At 51.1% G+C, this 24,094-nt stretch overlaps 4 protein-coding genes across 8 annotated transcripts in view; 3 read left to right on the forward strand and 1 right to left on the reverse strand.

Annotated features, from left to right (window-relative positions):
* The window catches only part of NPRL3 (NPR3 like, GATOR1 complex subunit), a 46,371-nt gene extending 41,007 nt beyond the window's left edge, over positions 1-5,364 (reverse strand). For 3 of the 5 annotated variants that reach the window (XM_075718340.1, XM_075718338.1, XM_075718337.1), the window contains exons 1-2: positions 5,243-5,364; positions 3,738-3,807 (exon numbers count right to left, since the gene is read on the reverse strand). In XM_075718340.1, coding sequence (XP_075574455.1) covers positions 3,738-3,807; positions 5,243-5,360 — 188 coding nt within the window. In that variant the 5' untranslated portion in view covers positions 5,361-5,364. Of the gene's footprint in view, positions 1-3,737; positions 3,808-5,242 lie in introns of those variants that run through there. The other 2 variants (XM_075718347.1, XM_075718344.1) reach the window with 2 other exon arrangements.
* Positions 4,853-13,565, forward strand: LOC104026476 (hemoglobin subunit pi). The gene is made up of 4 exons (XM_075718349.1): positions 4,853-4,936; positions 11,333-11,502; positions 12,554-12,758; positions 13,320-13,565. Exons 2-4 carry the CDS (start codon positions 11,408-11,410, stop codon positions 13,446-13,448), a joined length of 429 nt encoding a protein of 142 aa, XP_075574464.1. The 5' UTR covers positions 4,853-4,936; positions 11,333-11,407; the 3' UTR covers positions 13,449-13,565.
* A 3,028-nt stretch (positions 13,566-16,593) lies between these two features.
* On the forward strand, positions 16,594-17,246 carry LOC104038040 (hemoglobin subunit alpha-2). Its single transcript, XM_075719237.1, has 3 exons — positions 16,594-16,688; positions 16,809-17,013; positions 17,118-17,246. Exons 1-3 carry the CDS (start codon positions 16,597-16,599, stop codon positions 17,244-17,246), a joined length of 426 nt encoding a protein of 141 aa, XP_075575352.1. The 5' UTR covers positions 16,594-16,596.
* Positions 17,247-19,907: 2,661 nt separating this feature from the next.
* LOC104025775 (hemoglobin subunit alpha-A) lies at positions 19,908-20,684 on the forward strand (the record flags this gene model as incomplete). The annotated part of the gene is given in 3 exon segments (NM_001302369.1): positions 19,908-19,998; positions 20,151-20,355; positions 20,458-20,684. Coding segments are annotated over 3 exon segments (425 nt in total), but the record flags the coding sequence as incomplete, so codon positions are not given.
* Positions 20,685-24,094: the final 3,410 nt, after the last annotated feature.

Genomic DNA, 24,094 nt, shown 5'->3' on the forward strand with positions numbered 1-24,094 from the left:
AAAGGCTGAGAAGAAGCCAGCAAAGAGAGGCAATTTGTTTTGACAGTGACAGATTCTTCTGAATACCTTTTTGTTGCATGGCCACCATCAACACACCTCAACCACTTTTGCTGCTTGACTTGCTTTTCAAAGGAAGAAAAATCTGTATTCTGAAGACCCAAACACACAGCTCCACTGAGTTGAAATTAATATAAGCAAATACACACCAGTAACCTAGAGGTCGGATTGTCATGAATAGGCTGCAATTGTCTATAAAAAACAAAAAGTGTAACAATGACCAGGAAATTTGATGCGGAAGGATAAAAGTAATTCCATTATGCATACAAATATGCTATATGGAAATGGAGAGTTAAGGCACCTAAACTGACCTAATTCTGTCCTTTCTGAGGCCATAAAGAAATACATACAACTCAAATGATCCAGGAGAGATCAGCTTAGAAGTAACTGATCTGGGTTCTAATAGCTTAGGAAAAAGCAATACTGAACCTTATCTAGGATACAATCAGTGCTAGATTGCTAGTAAATTACAAAGATGACCATCCACTATAAAAAAGGATGACTCCAACCCTCATAAGAACTATTGCAGCAACAGATAAATCTGAAATAAACCTTTGCTACTGAACATGAAAACATGGGAAAGACCCAACCCTTCAACATTATCAAACTTGACATACACCATCAACTCAACCAAGCAGTCTGCCTGCTCCAAAGACTCAATTTGTGCTACCAAAAACATCCACAGATGCTACTGATATGCAGTGATTTAAAGTAATCTTTTTGCCAACTCTTCCTTGAAGAAGCCTTCCAGAAATAATACAAAACCACTTAATAAATTACTTTCATCGAGGACAACTCCAATCAGAAAATCACCACCACCAGAAAACTGACTGGACTTCATGCTGATGAAATCTCTCCATGGACTAATGAACTGAGTGTTTCAGGAAGAGAACCACTGCACTGTGGAAGAACGAATTTACAGGAACAGAGCTGCCACTGGGGGAATGGCTCTCACAAAACCAGTCGATCCATTTCTGGCCTCTCCAGCCTAATCTTCAATGGGAACATACAAAACACATTCCAAACAGGAGCCCAGGAGTAAATCTTCATAACATCGGTGAGGACAAAAACCCCATGGGCTCAATGACAGTCCTGGTTTTACAGCATATGATAGCTAAATTCCTTCCTCTCCTGCATAACAAATCATACGCATCTCGCTCTCTCCAAGACATCTGCACCTTTTTGCCTCCACTCTCCCCTTAGAATCTCTTCTACTCCAAGGCACGAACTTCAGCTACTCCTGAAACGGTCTGATACAAATCAAAACTGTGAGAAACCTGTGGCACACCATTTTGAAGATCCCTTTTTGTTTTGTGATGGAAGAAGGGCCTGTGTACCTAAAACTTGCGTATTTTTTCCACCTGTATCAGTAAGTTCAGTGAAAGACATTAACTCTGCCAACAAGCCTCCTCTTGTCTAATATAAATTAACAGTACTCAGTATATAAAGAGCATCAGTGATTTCTTCCACCAGCTGCTATGTCTGAAGAGAAGGACACATTTAGCTGCTACATCAGTTGTATAGGATGCAGTGGACTTACAACACTGAAAAAGTTTTTCCCAATACCAGGGTAATCAATAAACAGACTTGAAACAAACACAATTTTGAAACAGACTTTGAATTTCTGAACACAGATGCCCAGCCACGTAAGCAGCACAAGCAGTGTGCTGGACCTCCATACCTGGCCTCTAGCAGAACCAACACTTTCAGAGCAACACAAATGCTCCTCTTCATCTACTTCCCTTTCCTCTGCATGGCAGATATAGACAGATCCACAGGAGATAATATTAAGGGACTTCCTGCTAACAGACCTGTGTTGGCTGACACCTTAATTTCACCTAAGTAGACACAAGGCTTATAAACACTGGCCTTAGTAAGACTCAGGTGCAGACACTGCAGCGTGAATCTGTATGTATTGCTATATACAAAACTGTACAAGTGATGACAACTTTTTTCTGAAGACCGTCACTGCAGAGAGGGATTTCTGTCTTAATATTCTTTCACTCAACACTTCAGAACTGTGATACTTTGCACTTAGTGAGCTCAGTTGAGAGAGCATAAATTCATTTAAACACTAAAAGCTTAACAACAAATACCTGACCAGGAGGTGAGCACTAACTTTGAAGCCCAGAGTTTTGGACACCACTACAATGAGATAATCTAAACCTTTGTTCAATGTAGGTTACATGCCAGCACATTCAATCTACTTAAACGAGTTTCAGGAAAATACTAGCAGTTTTCTCATCTGACCACAATTTGAAATGATAAAAGCTTTTCCTGCATCACTGTAGTAGCCACATGTTGCATCACACTAATTCAGCACCACAGGCAACATCCAGCGAACGCAGCTCCGCGTTAAGTGCTTTGTCCAACCTGCCAAAATGGCAGAGGCAACAAGAATCACTATCAGACAGAAGCTGGTACCAATTCCAACACCATCTTAATCTATCTAGGGAAATACTAGAGCCAGTGCTTTGAACAGCAACCAACAAAATCCCTGAGATAACCAGCAAACGTGTGCACTGAGCCTTCCTAATGTGCATACTAGCTGCTGTCCACAGCAGTCTGAAACGCCATTCACCAATTACCAAACTTACAAAACCACAGCTTGCTCTCACTGGAGTTGTGCCCTGTACCATACTGCGCTCACTGAAGACAGGACAGAATGCATTTGAAAGTTTCAAAGAGACTAGAAGAAGCAAGAGATACAAATGACCTCAAGCAAAATGTGTTTTTGTAAGAACCCAGTCCTGGAAAAACATATGAATTGATGAAGTTTACGGTCATGGGTGATTTTAATTTCAACCAAACCATTCTTAGTCATAAAGTTAAGAACAAGCTTACATTTTGCAAGGTTGGGGGATCTAAATTTCTTTTTTGAGGGCAAGCAATGAGTACTTCTTTTTTACCCTTATATGAGAGAAGAGCAGCAACTACCCCATTTTATTAATACTGGAAATTTAAACACATATCACAGAAAAGATCTGCAACTGAACTATGGGCCAACAGACAAAAAAACCACTTTGTCTTTCCCAGATTTGTCTCATATCTGATAGCGATAAATTTAGAACCATGCAGCAGATTTCAAATTTTCTACAAAAACTGATCAGATGGTCCATTCATACATACATGCATGCTGAACAACACTGCCTGTTTTCAGTGCATTTGTTACCCACTGATCTCCTGTAATTGAAAAACTATCTTTAAGTTTCCTTTTGAGCTATTATTTCATTCCACAGACACAAGGGCAGCTATATCTGGAGAAACAAAATTAGTTACTCATTAGTGCACAGCAATTCCATACGACAATTACACGAGCTAGGGAAGAATTTGAGGCAACTGAATAATATATCCAGTTAGAGGTAGGCAGGTAAAGAAAAGTGGAATTTTGCCTAAGTATTAACACTCCTAGCTTTGAAAGAGTAATACTGCCTTTCTAACGAGCACAAAATACCTAACCTATACCTTGCCCACAGAACAATACATTCAGTAGCATTCCCTCATGAGAAATTTCTCATTACTGAGCACGAATTTGCTCATAACTTGGCATTAAAGCATTTTTTGGCAGGTCACCTTCTATAGTCCAAGAGAATTTGCCTACTGAGCTAGCAGGCAAGAGAGCAGCAGGCCACCTCTCCTCTGTTTCAAACTCTTAGGCAAGTAGAAACATTTTGCCCTACCTGGAGTCCCCATCTTGATCTTCTGTGGCGTCACCAGAGCTATTCACAGCGTATCGACTCCTTGGTTTATCTGAAACGAAGAATAAAGACAGCTTTTTCAAGGAACAATCTCCTTAAAGTGTTCGTTAAAATAAGTGCATTAAAAGAATACTTGTTGGTGCCCTTTTTAAAATTATCTGTAACAGAGATCTAAAAAAAGTAATGTTAAAAGCAGAAAGGCCCTTCCTTTTTAGGTAGAAATACCAGATCTTCTTTTTTCTATTCTCACTCAAAAACACATCAAAAAATAGGAGAAAGAAGTTTACATCTTCAGGGGTTAAAGAGGAGAAAGCAAAACATTCACAGAAACAACTTTTCTCTCAAGTGCCAGGTAACAGTTTGCAGTTTGAGAGAGAGTAGAAAATAAAATTCTGACCAGTGCATTTCCCTCATTATCGGTCAGGTTTCAGGACAATGATGATGCTCCAGAAACCCCACCTGCAGTCACAGGTATCAAAATCCTTTACAAACAAAAAGCCGGGGCGGGAGGAGCAGCCAGCCAAAAAACCCACATTTTCAGATTTTACATATAAAAACAAGAAGGGGTTTGAAGACGATTCTCTCTTGGTAAAAGACAACCTAAACAGAGCTGTCAGACCTCTCGTGGTATATGGCAGTTAGCGAGCGACCCAAGTCGTCACAACAGCCTCATCACTCCGCAGCCCCTTCAGGCCACGCACCAAGACAGTCGCCCGCCAGCGAGGCCAGGTGGGACACAGACCCTGACTGCAGCGCCGCAGGCACAGCCATCCTGCCTCCAGACTCCCTGGCTGCAGGCCCATCCGAGACCGGCCCCAGACGCCTTCCCAGATCGGGAATGTCGGAGGAAGAGGTACAACCAACACTGTCGCCACAGCTGCCAGCGGACACCTGAACAGTCCCACGTTCCTATTTTCCAGAAGAAACGAAACCTCCTCCACCCCATTATTCAACGCAAGGGACTGAAGTGTCTTAGTTTCTACCCATTATCAGTTAAAGCTCACTTAGTGTCTTCTGAATCCCCTCTCCCAGATCAGTGCCTTCACTCCTCACCCTGCCCCCTCCCTCCCCTACTGCTCTTAAAAACCCACACCACTTCGGCTGATCCAGGAACAGCAAGGCGGCACCGGGTCGACAATAACATCTGGTGCTAACGCGGTTCAGTTAACGTGGGGTGTGAGGTGTGTGCGAGGGGTGCCAGGGCATCCGGGGGGTATGAGGTGTGTGGGTGGTGCCAGGCCCCCACGGAGGGTACGAGGCATGGGGGCGGGGGAGCGTGCCAGACCGCCACAGGGGGTGTGAGGGCTGGGGGGGGCAGTGTGTGGGATACCAGGCCCCCACAGGGGCCAGGGCGGGGGGCGGCGCCAGGTCCCCACGGGCGGCAGCAGGCACCCGGCGGAGGCTCCCGCGGGCGGGGGCAGCCGCAGTCCCCGGGCAGGGCAGGGCCGGGCAGGGCAGGGCCGGGCCCCGCGGCGTCGCGCACTTACTGGCCTGTGCGGCGGGGTGCTCGGCGCCGCGCTGGAAGGGGAAGCGGAAGAGCAGCTTGTTGCCGCGGCTGCCCGAGCTCACCAGGATAACACTGATGGGGCTGGTGCTCTCCCCCATGCCGGCCCGGCCCGGCCCGGCCCGGCCTGCAGGAAGGCCGCTCGCCGCTGCCGGCTTCCGCTTCCGCCCGCTACCCCGGCCTGGCCCGCGGCTCCCGGCTGCCGGCGGGGCGGAGCTGCCGCTGCAGGTGCGGGATCGGCGGTCGGGGTCTGTCCCCAGTTCAGACCAGCACCTCACGGCCCCGTCCTCCGGCACGGCCCAGTGCCCCCAGTTCAGACCAGCACCTCACGGCCCCGTCCTCCGGCACGGCCCAGTGCCCCCAGTTCAGACCAGCACCTCACGGCCCCGTCCTCCGGCACGGCCCAGTGCCCCCAGTTCAGACCAGCACCTCACGGCCCCGTCCTCCGGCACGGCCCAGTGCCCCCAGTTCAGACCAGCACCTCACGGCCCTGTCCTCTGGCACGGCCCAGTGCCCCCAGTTCAGACCAGCACCTCACACCCCTACCCAGCACTCCCACTTCAGCAGAGGACTTGGAGTTCAGTCCAGCACCTCACCTCCTTTATTATTGCGGCCTCTCAGTACTTAAAGGGGGCCTATAGGAAGGATGGGGGCAATCTTTTTAGCAAGGCCTGTTGTCACAGGACAAGGAATAATGGATTTAAACTAAAGAATAGATTTAGACTAGCCATAAGGAAGACATTTTTTACAGTGAGGGTGGTGAAGCACTGGAACGGGTTGCCCAGAGAGGTCGTGGAGGCCCCATCCCCAGAAACATTCAAGGTCAGGTTGGACGGGGCTCTGAGCAGCCTGATTTGGTTAAAGCTGTCCCTGCTCACTGCAGGGGGGTTGGGCTAGGAGACCTCTAAGGGTCCCTTCCAACCCAAAGCATTCTATGGTTGATTCTATGATCCTGCCACCCAGCACTCCCCTCAATCAGCCCAGTGTCCCTAGTTTAGACCAGCACTTCCCATGGCCAAAAACGCCACTCCACATTCTTGGCACCCCCAGTGTATTCCAGTGCTTCACCCTCCCACAGCCAGCTCAGCCCAGTGCCGCCAGCTCGGCCCAGTGCCCCCAGCACGGCCCAGCACCCCCAGTTCAGCCACACACCCAGCCTGTGTGTGGTGGCCGCCCGGGCTCCCCAGCCATGGTGCTGGCCCTGGAGCCCTCGTGCAGGGGCTGCGTGAGGCCTGGCCGCCTGTTCCCATTTCTTTCCCTTGGCCTCTTTGCATTGTTTTTAGTGATTCTGGCAAACGGCAGCAAGGGCTTGTCACTCCCCTGCTGGTCAGCCATTACAGGATGCCAGTGGGAGGCAGGCAGTGGAAATCGGACCTTTGGGCTCCCCATGCCCCTGGGAAGGCGCGCTTGATCTTGTTTCTCAGGTTCATTGTGACATCTCAGGGTGCTTTATAGCACTGATACAACTTGCCTTGTGGTTCCTGTAAAGTTACTTCTGCCTCTAGATTAGTAAGAGTAACAGCGATAGGACGAGAGGAAATGGGCTTAAGCTGCACCAGGGGAGGTTTAGGTTGGAAATTAGGAAAAATTTCTTTACAGAAAGGGTGGTCAAGAATTGGAACAGGCTGCCCAGAGAGGTGGTGGAGTCACCATCCCTGGAGGTGTTCAAGAAACAGGTAGATGTGGCACTTTGGGACATGGTTTAGTCTAGTCTACCCTTGATTGGTTTAGTGTGGACTTGGTAGTGTAGGTTAACGGTTGGACTGGATGATCTTAAAGGTCTTTTCCAACCTAAACGATTCTATGATTCTATGATTCTAACAGCTGGCAGCTGTCTTGGTGCATTCATCTTATTTTGTGTTTAACTGAGATCAGAAAATTATCAGCAATTATGTTAAAGGATGCCCTGGGTTTTGCATGTAAATTCTTCTGCATTTGATTGCAGTATTTGGGTATTTGAATAGTCTGAGATATCCCCACTCTGGATGTTGCTCTGCAGTTCCCCTCAGGGACATCGGGCAGAGGTGGGTGGCCGAAGAGGGAGATGAGCACACACAGCATGGGTGTAATCTGCAGGGCCATCCTCTGCAAGGCCAGCGATAACAATTGAAGCAAGAGAATGTGTCACTGAGGGGATAGAGTTGTCTGAGGGTGATTAAAGAGCAGTCATATTATCATGGCAGAGCATTCCTTGTGCATCAGCACTGGGCAGCTACGTTAAAATTTCCCAGTGTGTCTGCTTCAAAGCATAATTGTACTTTCTTATTACAGACATATTTGCCGTTTCCAGCTCTTGGAGGCTATAGTTTACTTAAAGCAAAGTGTTGCAAGCTGGTAGGAAATTCAAGAATAAAGCCAGGACTCAGATTCCACTTCTAAGATTTCCAAAACTTAATACACCCAACATTTTCAGAGTTAGAGCAGACATATGTGCCACCTTATCCATGGGAATTCCCTTTGAGGCGGAGGCAGTCCCTGTGGACAAGGGGGAGGCAGTCCCTGTGGACAATACAGGCCCATGGGGAAAGAGATCTCTGATCTCACAGACATGCCATTCAATCGGTCACTGGATTTACAGTCAGGGCTGCTTTTATAACAAGCAAACATGCCTGTTGTTCGCTTCTAGCCTTTTAAAATGAGAAACTCTAGCAGCCTGCTTTTGGAACAGGATTAAAAGACCTATGTTAATACTAAAAATCACCTTTGGTGTCACCGTTGGTGACATTTCCCAGGTTCACGACAAAGATAAACCATCTGCCCAAGGGCGGACATTCTGCTATGGGTCTGTGAATCATAACTATGAGACACAGTAGCAAGAGAGGAAGGCCAGTCTGGTGGTGTTTCATGAAGGACATAGCTTCAGTATTGGTCTGTGACCAGAGGAACACCAGCGATCATGTTGTCCAACTCCTTGCATTGCTCAGGCCAGGACCTCCATGTCTTACTACCCAGTGGGCAGCTGGGACACTGGGATGGAGGAACTTGGCTGAGAGGTCCATGTGAGGACAGGGACGGTCACTCTCCATGTCACGTTGTGGCATGTGGCCAAGGATCACGCTTCTCCCACCAGGCATGTTCCTGAGAAGTTCCTGCAGCACAGCCCTGTCCCAGCACAGCCCTGATCCTGGGCAAGCAGAGAGCTCCTTCTAGGAAAGCACTATCATCTTTTGGCTGCTCTGGCTTTTGTGATAGTGCAAGAGTAACTCTCAGAAAATGAACTCAAATTCCATAGAGATTTCAGCGATGACAAACCCTCCTGTGTGGGCATCACTCTGATCCTCATGTCTACACAGACCTTAATCCTACAGTCATGGAGTACCCATGTTCAGATTAAACAGTGGACAGCAAAATAGGAAGGAGTCCTGATGGTCTCCGCCTTATCCCTGGGTATATCTGGGTCACAGTCACTTCCCTCATGTGTTGATTGAGTGACCTCTGATTAAAAGCGCTCTCACCGAGGAGAGCTTGGAGCACAGCCATGCAGCCAGCAATATAAGAGGCAGCACGCTGGGGAGGAGACAAAAACATTATATAAATGTGTATTTAACAACATCATCTTTATTTTCAAAGTGATTTTTCTATGGGAAAACTGCAAGTTTTTTGAAATGCATGTAGCAAGGGATGATGAATACAACCTCCCTTGATACCTCTATCCATCTAAGCTGTATAAACTGAATATCACCTTTTCCTGTGCCCTGACTGAAGGATTGCTGCCCACACCATCAGTGGCACTTTTAATGGGAGACTGCTCTGCACTGCAACTGTGTAGCCAGACAAAGTTAGGTCCAGGTTTTCAGTGGACATGTATGGCATTTATAAAAGGGAGGATATACAAAGAGCACTCTGATAATATTCCATATTATAAAGCGATTGTCTTCACTGGGTCTCAAGTGAGTCCCCTCTTAAAGTGAGGTACTGAGAAGCAAATTACCCAGCCACCCAGACAGTGGGCAGGAGGGCTGAGGAGGGAGCTGTGGTACCAAACACAATCTTAAATCACAGATAAGGTGTTGGCCTCCACAGAGTGGAAGATAATACAAGATCACCGAACCCAATCAGGCTTGCAGACCAAGAAGCATCAAGTGCTTTGTGCCTGCCCTTTGGGAAAGCCCAAGGTTTCTCCTGCTTCATGTCAGAGCTCACATGCAGAGAGGCTTAAATTCAGAGCCCAGTGCAAAGCACAAGGGGTGGGTCAGAGCCCTTCTGCAAGTGCCACTGCAGCCACCAGAACACTGGGGTCACCAAAGGACACAGCAGCTGTCCGACCCCATCTCTACTGCTCCTCTAGCACCACTGGTTCATTCCCACCTGACCCCAGGACATGGTGGCAGAGCCACAGCCCCAGGAGAGTGGGATCTATTTGTAGTGAATGTATCAACTCCTCCAGGCTGTAGAGTATACCCAGAGAGGAGAGACCTATCCCCATGTGAAGGCACAGAAGAAACCTCCGCTGCAAGCACAGCACATGTGGGAGCCTAGCTCCCACCCTAAACCTGGCACCTGCCGGCAGTCAGATCCCCCTGCCCGGCAGCATAGCACAGCCGCACCACGGCTGTCAAGAGAAGCTCCAAGTTTGGTGCATGCTCTTGTGTGACATTTAGGGGGGCTGGGTAGTGTGATTGCACCAGCATTGCTACTTTGGTACAGGTAACCGTAGGTTGGACATACTCCAATGCACGCATGACCCAAATATCATTAGATCCCTAGAAGGGTTTTCCTTTTAGCAGGATGAGCATGTCTGGGGAGCATCCTCTGTAGCTGTCAGTAGCATTGCTGTGAAACACAGACACATCTTGGCAAGGAATCTGGCTTATACATATCAACCTTCTCAGCACAAGTGTGCGAGGCTATTTGGGCAGAGAACACTGTCGACCTCTCTGACTGTACCAGCCACCTTTCCATGCACAGCTGCCAGCACTCAGTAGTGATGTGTATGGCTGCTGTAGTTTATCAGGGAGGTGGAGAGATTTACCTCTGCTTCATGTGCTAGCAGGATATTCATTCCCTGAGGTTTAGCAGCAACCATCTCCAGTAGGGTATTTCTTTGACACTTTGCCCACTTATCTGTGATTACAGACCTGTGCTGGCCTTCCCTTTGCTTCTTTGGTCCTTCACCCATCAAGCGTGCCTGTGCCCTGAAGCCACAAGCCATCTATTGTGGGACCAGGCTTTCCTGTGCATGTCCAGCATGTAGCACCACGCACGCCAGCCCTGGCTGTGGTGCTGAGGGCTATTTTACGGTACAAGGGATAATTAACAGTAAGAATCATGGAACTAGAAATCAAAGACATACAGTATGAGGCTTTTAGTGATGAAAAAAAAAAAGTCTGACTGGGCTTTCTCACATACACACGTACTTTTTTCTAGCTCATATTTTCATACTCAATTTCATAAGCCCCCTCTCCCTGTATCCATAGGAATAATTACTACTGGTGCTGTTATAAGCAATATCAATTGTGGAGCGCATCCCTAATTCTTTGCAAGAGGCTGGCAAAGTGAAGTCCTAGCAGTGCTGAAGCAAATGGCAAAATCACCACTGATTCACACAAAATCAGGGTGTCACTCCCCCTCTGAACTACACTGTGCATCTCCCAGCCTGTCCCTAGCACTACTTAGGAATAATTTTATATTAAATATTGGGCCACGTGGCAGCCACATATACTGGAAGTGTATGATATGCTGCAGAAAGGCCCGAAGTCTTGCGTTCACACCTGTGAAGCAAGGGAGAAAATGCAGAAATTTTCTCCAAGCTCCTTAGTATGCTTGAAGTCCATATGCTCCTCAGCTTAAAGATGTGTCCTAATGCTCTGTTGCTGGAATTTTCCAGCATTATCTCTCTGTTCATGTATCAATATGTCCCCAGACAATTTCTTCAGGCCACACGGCCGTTACGTTAAGAAGTGAGAAGCTGATAACGCCAGCAAGCAAGGAGGCCAGTGCACTGACCCTTGCCAAAATAGGCATTGTTTCACAGGGAGATAAGAGCCTCCCACCTCCATGGGTGGGCCTCTGGAGTGACCAATGAGCATGGATAGGCGCCAAGGTCCACTCTCCCCTTCCTCTTTATAACCAGGGCTGCCAGGGAGATGAGTCCAAACCTGCTCTGAGTATTCATTGCAAGGAGCCTGGGCCTGCACTCTCCTGCACAATGACACTGACTCAAGCCGAGAAGGCTGCCGTGGTCACCATCTGGGCAAAGGTGGCTACCCAAGCTGATGCCATTGGGGCAGAATCACTGGAGAGGTAAGTCCCCCAGAACCACTTCTGGCTTTGCCGTTAGGATGCATCTCATGTAAAACTTGCATGGGTGAGAGCGCGCTGAGACTGGTGAGAGTTGGTGGATGACCTCTATGTTGTTTGGTATGTAATTTTATGGAATTATATCTGTGCTACTAAATGCTCATAGAAGGCTTCAAAATCTTACAGCAAAACGTATTTTTCTAAGCAATTCTCATGGTTTATTTCCCATTATAGCAATTCAGAAGAATTCATAGCCAGGAGCCCTGGCGAGTAATTCAAAATTATTCATACTCAGTGTCCTGAAATAGGGTTATCACAGTTAGGAAATGAAATTGAAGTGGTTTATTGTACAAGTGATGCAATTTCTCTTGCAATTTCTAGGCATGAAGAGAATAACTGTCCACTAAATTCACTGGGTACTCATGTTTCATTGTTCCAGTTGATAAGTAACAAACTGTTAGGAAACAAGACAACTGGACCCCCTGCCTGAAGTATAGCACAGTAATCCAAAGTTAATACAAATTAAGCCAGCTTGCACAAAAGGGATAATAGTCTGGAAAACGTTCGAAATTATTATGTTATTCAAAGTTATTTAAATGTTATTTATAGTTCAAGATAAAGTATTGTGATACTCCTTCCAGAAGCCCGAGTACCACTCATATCAATTCTGGTTTGTTCAGCTCATATTAGTTTGAAGATCCTGCAAACTGGCTTACAATGTTATATAGGAAATGTCATGACAGTTTGGGGCTATTACTGATTTTAAAATACCCAAAAAACCCCAAAAACACATTAAGTTTAAAATTATTTTTAACATTTCATTCTTCTCTAGTACATACAGATTAGCTCACTGTCTAATCTGCACATACTGCAGAAGAGGTTTAAGAGCAGAAAGACCTTCTTTATGCAAGCTTCAAGATCCCAGAGCTCTGTTACAATTGCTGAAGGAGTGTACTTCTGTAGCTGGCAGGTTTACACTGCACTTGCTCTGAGGTTTTACCATCTCATGCATGTCACTTCCACTGATGAATCTCATTCTCATATTCTCCCCCAGGCTTTTCTCCAGCTACCCCCAGACGAAAACCTACTTCCCTCACTTTGATCTCAGCCAAGGCTCAGCTCAGCTTCGTGGTCATGGCTCCAAGGTCATGAATGCCATTGGGGAAGCTGTGAAGCATATTGATGACATTAGAGGCGCTTTGGCCAAACTCAGTGAGCTGCATGCTTACATCCTCAGGGTGGACCCAGTGAACTTCAAGGTGAGTGAGCACAGAGACTTTCAGGGATGAAAACTGCCATCACAGAATTAGTGACCACAGATCATTTTGGCTAATGGCAGCTTGATCCCTGACTGCACTGCACAGCCTTGTCAACTCATGTCACTGCTTGCTCCCCACCTGATGATCTTTTTAATGAAAGATCTGGTCTAGCTCAAGCAAAGAACTACTCAGGGGGCTCCTATGGTTTGTTAGACAGACTCGACTCTCTGCTGCCTTTGTTGTAATTTATGAACCTCCCTCACAAGTCAAGTTATATCACCTGTCTTTAACAAAGTAAATTCTAAACATTTCCACTTTGTTGCATTTCCCTTTGGGGAGGAATGAAGGGACATTTGGAAAGAGGGAGTAGTATCAAGCAGTGCCTTTTGCCCTATACCAAAGGCTACTCTGCTTCTTCACACATAGCATCAGGCAGCAGCGCTACCTGGTTGGGACACATAGTTGTCCTCCCAGAGCATGCTGGGACCAAGGTCCATTGCAGACCCCTAGACTGACATCTGTTACTGATTACGATGGATTGCATCCCGTTTTCCCTTACAGCTGCTTTCCCACTGTATCCTGTGCTCCGTGGCTGCCCGCTATCCCAGTGACTTCAGCCCAGAAGTTCATGCTGCATGGGACAAGTTCCTGTCCAGTGTTTCCTCTGTTCTGACTGAGAAGTACAGATAAATGGCCTCCATGGAGGGTGAGGGACGCACATCCATGGCGCACCCCAGCTGCCAGTCTCAGGGGTATTCACCCCTTCCTATGCAGTCCTCTCAAATCACCTATGCAGGGGCTTGGTCATCTGCAAAACCCACCAATAAATAATTCAAATATGAGCTATGGTCTCTGTGCTTTCATCTCCATGTGTTCCACCTACACCTTAGTGTTTGGGCAGGGGGGTTTTGAAATGTCTACACAATACAGAAGGGAAAATACTAAGCTGTGTAAATTCATGTACCAATTCATGCGCTAAGATGTGTAAATTCAGTGAGAATAACATAACACTGAGAAGAAGCCCAGAACAGGTAGAGCCCTGTGACTGTTACTGCTCACCAAAGGTATATCCACCAAAGACTGTTTCCAGGCTGACCAGGAAACAGTCTTTTACCCTGCTAGAATATTGAATGGACCCAGGCTTTTTGTTTGGCCTATCCAAAACCCATCACAGACTGTTGTGAACAAAACCTGCATTGCCATATGTTGTGATGTGCCCAGAGCGATGCTGGGCATTGTCTTCTCATGCTCCTCTCCATGGGGTATGGATGAGGTATCTGATGTCCTTCATGAACACCTTGGGCTATCACACCTGCTAGACCGGTTTGGTAAAGGGACCATCCCCTCAGCTTGACATCTCTTATTTTTATACGGGGAACTTTACATGCATTTGAAATTTGGGAATACTAGTGGCCATTGGAGATCAGTGTTGATGGCATCTGAGGGACCACAAATTCCCAGGGGTTTCTCTGGAAAGCAGCAACAAGGAAGAGTACAGCACTGATGGTCACCCTGAGGGGAGCACAGTAATGCTCCGTACATACCTGTTGTGGGTTAACCCCAGTGGGCAGCTAAGCACTACACAGTCACTCACTCACTTCTCCCCCTCAATGGGATGAGGGGAAGAGGAAAGGAAGAATAAAAGCAAGAAAACTTGGGGGTCAAGATCAAACAAACAAAAATAATTATTTAATAAGTGAAGGATAAGTGGAAGAAGAGGGAAGAAAATAAAACAAAACAGGTGATGCAAAGGCAATCACTCACCACCTCCCATGGGTAGACTGATGCCCAGCCAGTTCCTGAGCAAAAAAGATGGGCAACCCACCTAAAACTCCCTAAAATCCTCTCTTTTGCCTTTGTCCTGGTTTCGGCTGGGATAGAGTTAATTTTCTTCCTAGCAGCAGGCATAGTGCTGTGTTTTGGATTTAGTAGGAGAAGAATGTTGATAACATGCTGATGTTTTTAGTTGTTGCTGAGTACTGCTTATGCTAGTCAAGGACTTTTCAGCTTCCCATGCTCTGCCAGGCGCACAAGAAACTGGGAGGGGGCACAGCCAGAATACGTGATCCAAACTGCCCAAAGGGCTATTCCATACCATATGACATCATGCTCAGTATATAAACTGGGGGGGGTGGCCAGGGAGCAGCGATCGCTGTTCGGGAACTGTCTGGGTATCGGTCGGCGGGTGGTGAGCAATTGCATTGTGCATCACTTGCTTCGTGTATCATTATTATTATTATCATTATTATACTGTTACTATTAGCATTACTATTTTACTTTATTTCAATTATTAAACTGCTCTTATCTCAACCCAGGAGTGTTTCTCACTCTTACTCCTCCAATTCTCTCCCCCATCCCATCGGGGCAGGGGGAGTGAGCGAGCGGCTGCGTGGTGCTTAGTTGCTGGCTGGGGCTAAACCACGACAGCCTTTTATTGCTGAGCATGGTCTTATATGGTATGAAATACCTCTTTGGTTAGTTGGGGTCATCTGCCCGGTTCTGTCTGTCCCAGCATATTGTGCACCCCAAAATCTATTCACTGGGGGGACAGTGTAAGAAGCAGAGATGGCCCGGATGCTATGCAAACGCTGCTCAGTAAAAGCCAGAACATCAGTGTGTTATCAGGGCTGGCTTGGTCAAAAATCTAAAACACAGCACCATGTGAGCTGCTGTGAAAAAAATTATTTATCAGGTTACATTCACTGCCCATGCCTGTCTCAGAGGACATCTGACATGAAAAGGTGGGTGCAAAGGCTTAAACACACTCTGATCAACAACATGAACTGGCACTGCAAGCTGTGGTCCTCATCTCATTTACAAAATTTCGGGACTGTGTTTGGACAAGGGGGAGAGAGACAGTGCGGAAGTTCTGAAACCACCAAATTGCTCTAAATGTGTCACCCGGTGTACCACAGCAGTTTTTAAAACATTTTACATTTGTGGGTCTCGGACAACCTGGACATTTAAATCCACAACTTAGACGGTAGGTCAGCATCTGGTGTGCCCCTAACCCCAAATTTGTACCAATGACCTTGTACAGAGGCTGAGCAAAGGATGTCATAGTCACCAACCACCACATGCCCTGTGGGATGTCGCAGCATTTACTGGGAAAGGCAGGAGCACATGCCAGGGTGGGAAGCAGGGAAGAAGCCCAGGCCTGACAAGTATCACAGGATGGACTTTGGGAAGACCACTCACCCAAAAAGGAGGTTATTTCCCACCCAGGTTTCTTCAGGCTGCTGGAGAGATGGTGCTCCACATGGTAGATCCCCAGCATGACCCGGGAGGGCTTGTCTATGGCTCCTGCTCAGAGGCCCAGGGGCTCTTTGGGAAGAGAGGGGCTGGATGCGCCAAAGGCTGGAGGACATGAGAGGCCAGGGACAAGTGTGGGACCCACCCTGACACCCATGGAGCCAGGCAGGACCCTGTCCTGGCTGGGGGGAATGGTGGATCCTGACAGGAGGCTTGAGGACACACCAGCCAGCAAGACCAAGGCTGTGGCACCCACGGGATGTGCCCATGGCTGCTGTTGACCACGGGGCAGCCCGGCCAGGCGCTGTCCTCAGCCCCTGGCCTAGCGTGGGGCTGGCACAGTGGGGCAGGGCAGGGCAGGGCAGCCGGGCCCCCTTGGGGCCTCCTGAGGGCTGGGCCCCCCGAGGCATCTGGGGCCCCCCGAGGCAGCACTACAGCCGCTCCCTGGGCCCGGCACTGCATGGCCGCGGCCCCCTGGCCCCTCGGCACCGATAAGATAAGGCCAGGGTGGAGGTGCCGGCCACTATAACAAGGGATCCCCGTGGGCGCCGCAGCCACCGAGACCTGCCTGCGGCCAGCCGCCACCATGCTGACCACTGATGACAAGAAGCTGATCCAGCTGGTCTGGGAGAAGGTGCTCCGCCACCAAGAGGACTTCGGAACCGAGGCCCTGGAGAGGTGCGGGCTGGGCTCGGGCACCCCACGGGTGAGGGAGGCGAGCGGGTGGGAGCCCTCCGGGGGGGCAAGTTGGGGGGATCCTGCCAGGGATCAGCAGCACTGACCGCCCCGCTCCGGCAGGATGTTCATCACCTACCCCCAGACCAAGACCTACTTCCCCCACTTCGACCTGCACCACGGCTCCGACCAGATCCGCGGACATGGCAAGAAGGTGGTGACCGCCTTGGGCAATGCCGTCAAGAGCCTGGACAACCTCAGCCAGGCCCTGTCTGAGCTCAGCAGCCTGCATGCCTACAACCTGCGCGTCGACCCCGTCAACTTCAAGGCAGGCGAGGGATGGGGGGCCAGGGGCTGAGGGGTGAGGGCTGGGAAACAGGCTGGGGGGCCAGGGGCCATAGTGGTGGTGCTGAGCCCTCTTTTGCTTTGCAGCTGCTGTCACAGTGCTTCCAGGTGGTGCTGGCCGTGCACCTGGGCAACGACTACACCCCTGAAGTGCACGCTGCGTTCGACAAGTTCCTGTCAGCCGTGGCCGCCGTGCTGGCCGAGAAGTACAGATGAGCCATTGCCCACACCTGGGTGCCATCAATAAAGACACCTTTGCCGCAGCACCGTGTCCATCTGTGCCGGGGCCAGGGGCCAGGGTGGGCTGGGGTGTTGCGGTGCTCCGGTTGGAGGGAGTGAGGGAGCTGCCAGTGAGGCCAGCTGTGGCACAGGGGGGCAGCACTGGCCATGGACTCCCTGGGTGCCCCCCAGGGCCCTGCCTGCTTCCACACCACCCTAGCTTGGGATGTGGCCAATGCTGGTAGCAGGACCCGGGGAATGGGGCTCAGCCTGTCGCCTCGCCGTGCGTGCATCCCTCTGGGGAGTGGGGGTGGAAGGATGCACCAAGCCAAATGTGGTTCTTGCATCCCCTTGAAGGATTCTCCAGGGGTGTAGGATTAATCCCTCCTGGCTCCACCTATCACAACAGTTGTTTAGAACTTTATTGGAGATGCTGTGGGAGCTAAGTGCCTGCATGAGCTCCACAGGCAGTCAGACAAGTTCATGGAGTGAAAAAAATCCACCACAGACCATTAAGCACAAACACTGTTCTTGAGCTCAAGCCCCTGAGCCACAAATCCCTGTCAATTGCCAGGGAAGTGCCTCCATGCCTGCCCTGGGTGTCTGCTCTTCCCCTGGAGCCTGGGCAAGGTGGAAGCGGGGTGGACAGGGCAGCAGTCCAGCACAGGGCCACCAGTTTCAGGGGTTTGGAGCCTGAATTAAAAAAAAAAAAAAAATCATTGTGTTTAGATCACAGGTGATGGGTTATAAGATGCTAAACTAACCCAGGGTTTGCTCTGTGCTGTGACACCAGAGGGAGGAGATGAGCATTGTTGAGGGATGGGGGACGGTGCATGAGGAGAGTGGTGCCTATGGTGGCTGAGTGCAGGCAGCAGCCAGGTGCTGGGTGTACAGGGATCCTGCCTGTCCAGAAACACAGGGCTGCGAGTCCCTGGGCCACGCTGACCCCTGCACCTACAAGTGCACTCATGAACCCACAGCGCTTTTCCTCCATGCTCAGACACATACCAGTCTACTTCCCAGTGTCTTCATGCGCATTTACACTAATTTATTCTTGTGCCACCAGTTTGAAGGGCTCTTCTGCCTTTGCAGTTTGCCCCCCTGACGCACACACAGGCAGCAGACACATTGCCCTGCCGCTGTTTCCCTGGGCTCTGCTTCCCAGAACATCAGCCCCCCCCCCCATCCTCCCCTCCTTCCTTGCTCTGAAATGGTGCCAGCTTGAGCTAATCTCCCCCAAACACAAATGATAAGAACCGTCTGTCATGGAGGAAACACGGGTGTGAACTGTCCCCTGCCTGCCTGCGCCAGCTCTCAAACCTACTGGAAGCACTGCAGGCCCCCTCACCTTCTTCACCCCCCTCATCATCCTCACCATCCTCATCTTCATTGCCCTTCTTGCCTTCCTCACCTTCGTCAGTTGGGGCACACGGGGCTTGCCATGGGCCACTGTGGCCTGTGTGTCTTCCTTCCCTGGCTGTGAGGTCCTGCTGCTGCAGACCAGTGCTTGCATCAGTGCCCAGCGCGGATCGCCGTGGCACTGCCAAGTGTACCCCCTTCCCGGGAGTCAGGGTCACGCAGTGTGCAGCACTGGGGCCAGCACAGCACGTGCGCAGGAGAGAGGGCTCGGGCAGGGGAGCTCTGGGGTCTGCATGCAAAGGGATGCGACTGCAGTTCGGGGAGCAGGAGGTGAAAAGGGCACACACTTTGGGGTACACCAGTTTGGGGTGCATTGAGGGAATGAGAGCAGTAGGTGCAGTGGGGCAGCATGCATGAGTGGCTGTGTGTATAGGGGCTGCGTTGGATGGCAGGGTGTGTATAGGGGCAGCATGTGTGTGCAGGGACAGTGTGTGCACAGGAGCTGTGTTGGATGGCAGTGTGTGTATACAGGCAGCGTGTGTGTGTGCAAGGGTGGTGTATGTGCAGGGGCCGTGTTAGATGGCAATGCATGTAGGGGCAGTGCGTGTACCGGGGCAGTTCATATGTGTGCATGGAGGCTGTGTTGGATGGGTCAGGCTGTACATGCAGGTGCCCGCAGTACGTGTGGGTGTCAGGGGTGCTGGGCAGGCTCAGTCTGTGGGGCACAGACTCCCACCACGCTATTGAAGTTACAACCCCCATGCTGCTGTCCCCACCATCCTGCCAGAACACATCGAGGCTGTGCCAGAGCTTCCTGCGCCAGGGGGACCTCAGCCGGTACCCCACTCCGAGCCCTGAACCCAGCCTGTGCCAGGAGGGGACACACACGGGCTTCTCCACCTGTGCTAGTGCAGACCCTAAACTCAACCCGTGCCAACGCAGACCCTAACCCTAAGCCTAACCCTGCAGGCAACCTGTGCCAGAGGGGAGGGACCACCCAGCCTGCATTGATGTGAGCCCTAACCCTAATCCTGACCCAAAACCCAGCTGGTGCCGGGGGGGCAGAGACCCCCCCAGCCGGTGCCGGTGCCGCGGGGCGGAGCGGGGCGCGGCGCTGGCGGGGGGGGAGGCGGGCGGCGGCCGCGCCTGGCCGGGGTCCAGCGCCGGCGGGGCCGGGGCCGGGGCCGGGAGCGGGGCGGGCCGGGGGGGCGGGCGGTGCCCCGGCACTGCATATAAGGGCGGCGGCAGCCGGCAGGGACACCCGTGCTGGGGGCTGCCAACGCGGAGGTGTCACCATGGTGCTGTCCGCCAACGACAAGACCAATGTGAAGGGTCTCTTCGGCAAAATTGGCGGTGCTATCGAAGACTTAGGCGGTGAGGCCCTGGACAGGTACGTGTCCATCCCCATCATCATCCCCTCTCCCGTCTGTCCCCGACTCTCTCCCATCTGCCCCCATCCACAACTGACCCTGTCCTATGTGACCCTGTCCCTGTCTCATCCGTCCCTGTCTGTATCTGTCCCTGACCCCCTCTGTCCCCCAGGTTGTTTCTCGCCTACCCCCAGACCAAGACCTACTTCCCCCACTTCGACCTGCACCAAGGCTCTGCTCAGATCAAGGCGCATGGCAAGAAGGTGGCGGCTGCACTGGTCGAGGCTTGCAACCACATCGATGACATTGCCGGTGCCCTCTCCAAGCTCAGTGACCTCCATGCCCAAAAGCTCCGCGTGGACCCCGTCAACTTCAAAGTGAGTGTCTGGGAAGGGGTGATCAGCCCAGCTGCCCTCCTGCACCCCCATGGCTACCCCTTCACCTCACCCTGTTGCTTACCATCTCCTTTTGCCTTTCAGCTGCTGGGCCACTGCTTCCTGGTGGTGGTGGCCGCCCACCACCCCTCTCTCCTGACCCCGGAGGTCCACGCTTCCCTGGACAAGTTCCTGTGTGCCGTGGGCAATGTGCTGACTGCCAAGTACCGTTAAGGCGGCACCATGGCTAGAGCTGGACCCAACCTACTGCCAGCCCTCCAACAGCGAGCAGCCAAATGATCTGAAATAAAATCTGTTGCATTTGTGCTCCAGCCCTGGCGTCCTGCTCTGGTTGCTGCCCGCATGAAGGGAGTGGGAGGGATCTGCTCTGGGGATCTGAACTGGGGGTTCCCCCTTGCCAGGTGGGCATGCAGAGGAAATGGGCTCTGGTTTTGCTGTCTCTGAGAGAGGCAGCATTTGGGTGGTGGTGCCTGGCAGGCAGACACAGCTCTGCCAGCTGTGGGCATCTGGGAGCAAGGAGAGCATTTCCAGGCACTGGTGGAGGGGAAAGACTCAGGGAGAGCAGCCAGAGTCTGGCCCTTGGGAGCTCTCTGCAGTCCCGGCCTTCTCACCAGAGCACCATGCTGGGATCCCCTCTTGTCCCGTGCCCCTCTTGCCCCTGTTCAGGCCAAATTGTTGGAGATCATCTTGTCCTGGAAGGGCTTGTGGGAGACAGTGGGGAACGGGGGCTCCTGGTGCATGCAACCCTCTGAGTGGTGGCACAGTGAGGACACCCTGAGGACCTCTAAGTGCAAGGGCACCTTTCTGTGCATCCCTAGCACGCAGGGCTGTGCAGCATCATAGGACTGCCATTTCCACCTAATGTTGCATTGTTGGGGTGTCATTTTGGAGGGTTCCTGGGGGGCTGGCAGGCTAGGGGGATTGCAAATGGAGCAGATGGAGCTCAGCCCCAGATCCTGCTCTTTGGGCCCTGAACTGCAGCGGGGTAGGGGGTATCAGGGGAGGAAAATGAGCACAGGCAGTGAAGCAGTGTCAGGTGCCACAGTGCTGGTGTCTGCGCAGCCCCTGGCCTTTATCGCAATGGGGCAGCCGTGGTGGGGGAGGCTGCAGGCAGCTGATAAAAAGGAGTGTGCAGGCTCTCCTCCAGCTGTGGGTGTGGTGGGAGATGGGGCAACAGATAGTCCCAGGGGGCTACAACCTGCCAGGTGCTGAGTAAGGCTGCCCCATCCCTGCTGGGGCTGGGAGGTGCTGGGGTGAAGGTTTGAGAAAGCGCCCAGTGCAGCTGGTGCAGCAGAGCCAGAGCATGGAGCCAAGCTGAGGTTGCCATGGGCCCCTTTGCTCCCTGGGACTTGCAAGGATGGACACTTGTACCAGCCCCACAGCCTCCAGTCACCATCAGTGAACATATCAGAGGCAGGAGAGACCCCAAATGACTCTGGAGAGAGAGGGATGCTCCCAGGGTTTCTCCTGCAAAGCACCACAGGCATCATGACTGCATATGTCCACCACACCTGGGCACGGTGAGGAGGGGAACACAAAGCTGGTCAGAACATCACTGATCAACCTGATCTACCTTTGCGCAGAGCAGGGTGTTGGAGCAGGTTGCACCCTTCCAGCCAACATCACCCAGACATATCTGTGGGCACAAGCCTGCTCCACAGAGAGCCTCTGCTCCCTGAGGAGCTCAGGGGAAGCAGGGGCACGGTGGGGGGTCAGGGCACACAGGTATGCAAGGTGGTGTGGGCTAGTGTGTAAAGCCCTGGGAAGAGCCAGCATCAAATCCAGCACAGACTTGGGATGCTCCAAACCCAGCCACAGAGGGTCCAGAGGACTTGCAGGGTCCTTAACATACATGGCATGTGCATAAGAGGCAAGGTGTAAAGAGCAACGCAGGGGACGGTATGTGCGTGGAGGGGAAAGGGTTGGCAGTTGTCTCCACTGCCTCTGCAGGCTTTCACTTCCAACCACTTCCACACCGTATTATGTCCTTAGGCAGGACACGTTGTGTGGCAGTGGGCAGTGTCCTGGCTCTGCAGCGCTTTCCCAGGGCTCTCCCTGGCCAAAAAACCGCTGAGCTCCAAAGAGCTGGGATGAGTTTTGTCCCTGCTGCCACAAGATGGGGACCTCAAGCTGCGGTGCTTTATCAGGGCCAGGCAGAGGGTGCAGAGGGCCAAGCTTTGGTCCTGCCTGCAGGGCTGAGCTGAAGCCTCCAGGCAGGGAGAAGCAGGCTGCCAGGATGGGCTTCCAGCCAGCCCCAGGTCCCAAGCACACTGGGGACACTGGTGCCAGCTCGGAGGGGTGCAGGAGCCCTCCCCAGCAGCCCCCTTCCAGTGCTGGGTGCCCCAGCAGCCGGGGACCCCATGCCTCCTGGCTCATAGCGCAGGGCCATGTGAGCCCCGGGCTCCCTTCACTGGGCATCCCTTGGTGGCCATGGCTTCATGTGCCCCGGGACGCAGCCTGCCCCATGGGCCAGACACACTGGCAGTGGCTTTCTACAGGTTGGCTTTCCCTGAGCCTGCGTTCCTGCCCAGCTGCCTCAAGACCTGCAAGCAGCACAGCAGCAGTGGTCTAGAGCAGGGCAGGTCAAATATTTCTCCCACTGCCTGCCTAGGTTGGTTTTGCAGCTGGTATTGCTGCAGCCTGGGTGCTGATGAGGTGGAGGCAATCTCTGCATTGCCACAGCAGCGGCAGCCCAAAATAGCACCAGGTGATGTGGAGGAGGTGGACTTGGGGGGCAAAGCCCCTTGACCCAGGCCATGGCAGCACGCAGGAGGCAGAGTCACAGTAGGCACCTTCAGGGGAAGAAGGACGATGAACATCTTCAGGTGACACAAAGTCCTGTTCTGATGTCTCCACTATCTGGAAGCCTTTCTTGTCACTCATCAACATTTATTCTTGATGGACAAAGTATCTATGGTTCAAATACCCGCAGAACACTACAGTATTTTGTTATATGATAGCCACCAAGGCAAGTGGCATCTCAGAGCTCATTTTTACTGAAAGAGGAACTAAAATGACATCAGGAAACAAGCTTGATGGTTATGACTTACCTGATCACAACACTTACCAGTCTCTTGAGGGGCTGCAACCAGCGTTGTCCAGGTAGCTTGGGTACTACTCTTATTAGCATCTGATAAAAAGTCATGGCCCTAGAGAGTACGTCCTGGAAAGGGACACAGAAGTGCCTACTTCTGGATGAGGTCAAGGATCCTAGGGGAATTTACCAGGAATTTCCCATTCAAAGTTTAGCAGAGAAGCAGTGGGAAGATACAGAATGGGTTTATTACTGGAAGCTGATCTTAGGACACCAGCTGAGAGATCCTTTTGCTGGAGAGATGAGGGAAAACATCGTTTGTTTTACAAACTGTTCTTCTGTTTATACGTCCCACATTGGCATTCAATATGCCAATAGCATAACTCATGATTGGTGCAGCCTATAGGTCTTTTGCTGAAAAAGTGCTGTGTAAGTAGTTTGTTTTCCTTGTGGCTGGACAGTTACTCTTTCCTAAATTCAGATTTTCCATACTGAACCGATCTCTCTGACTTGTCTAGATCATTCTGAATTTTAACCTGGTGCTTTGGGGTGCTCTCAGCCCTTCCAGCCCAGGCACACCTGAGAATTTAATAAGCACATTCTCCATTACAACACATAAGTTATTGATGAAGGAACAGTGAATAATAATGTTGAACCAAGGGCTGGAATCTGACACAGAAGGAAAAC

This window comes from Pelecanus crispus, chromosome 11 (genome assembly GCF_030463565.1).
Source record: "Pelecanus crispus isolate bPelCri1 chromosome 11, bPelCri1.pri, whole genome shotgun sequence".
Taxonomy (NCBI): domain Eukaryota; kingdom Metazoa; phylum Chordata; class Aves; order Pelecaniformes; family Pelecanidae; genus Pelecanus; species Pelecanus crispus.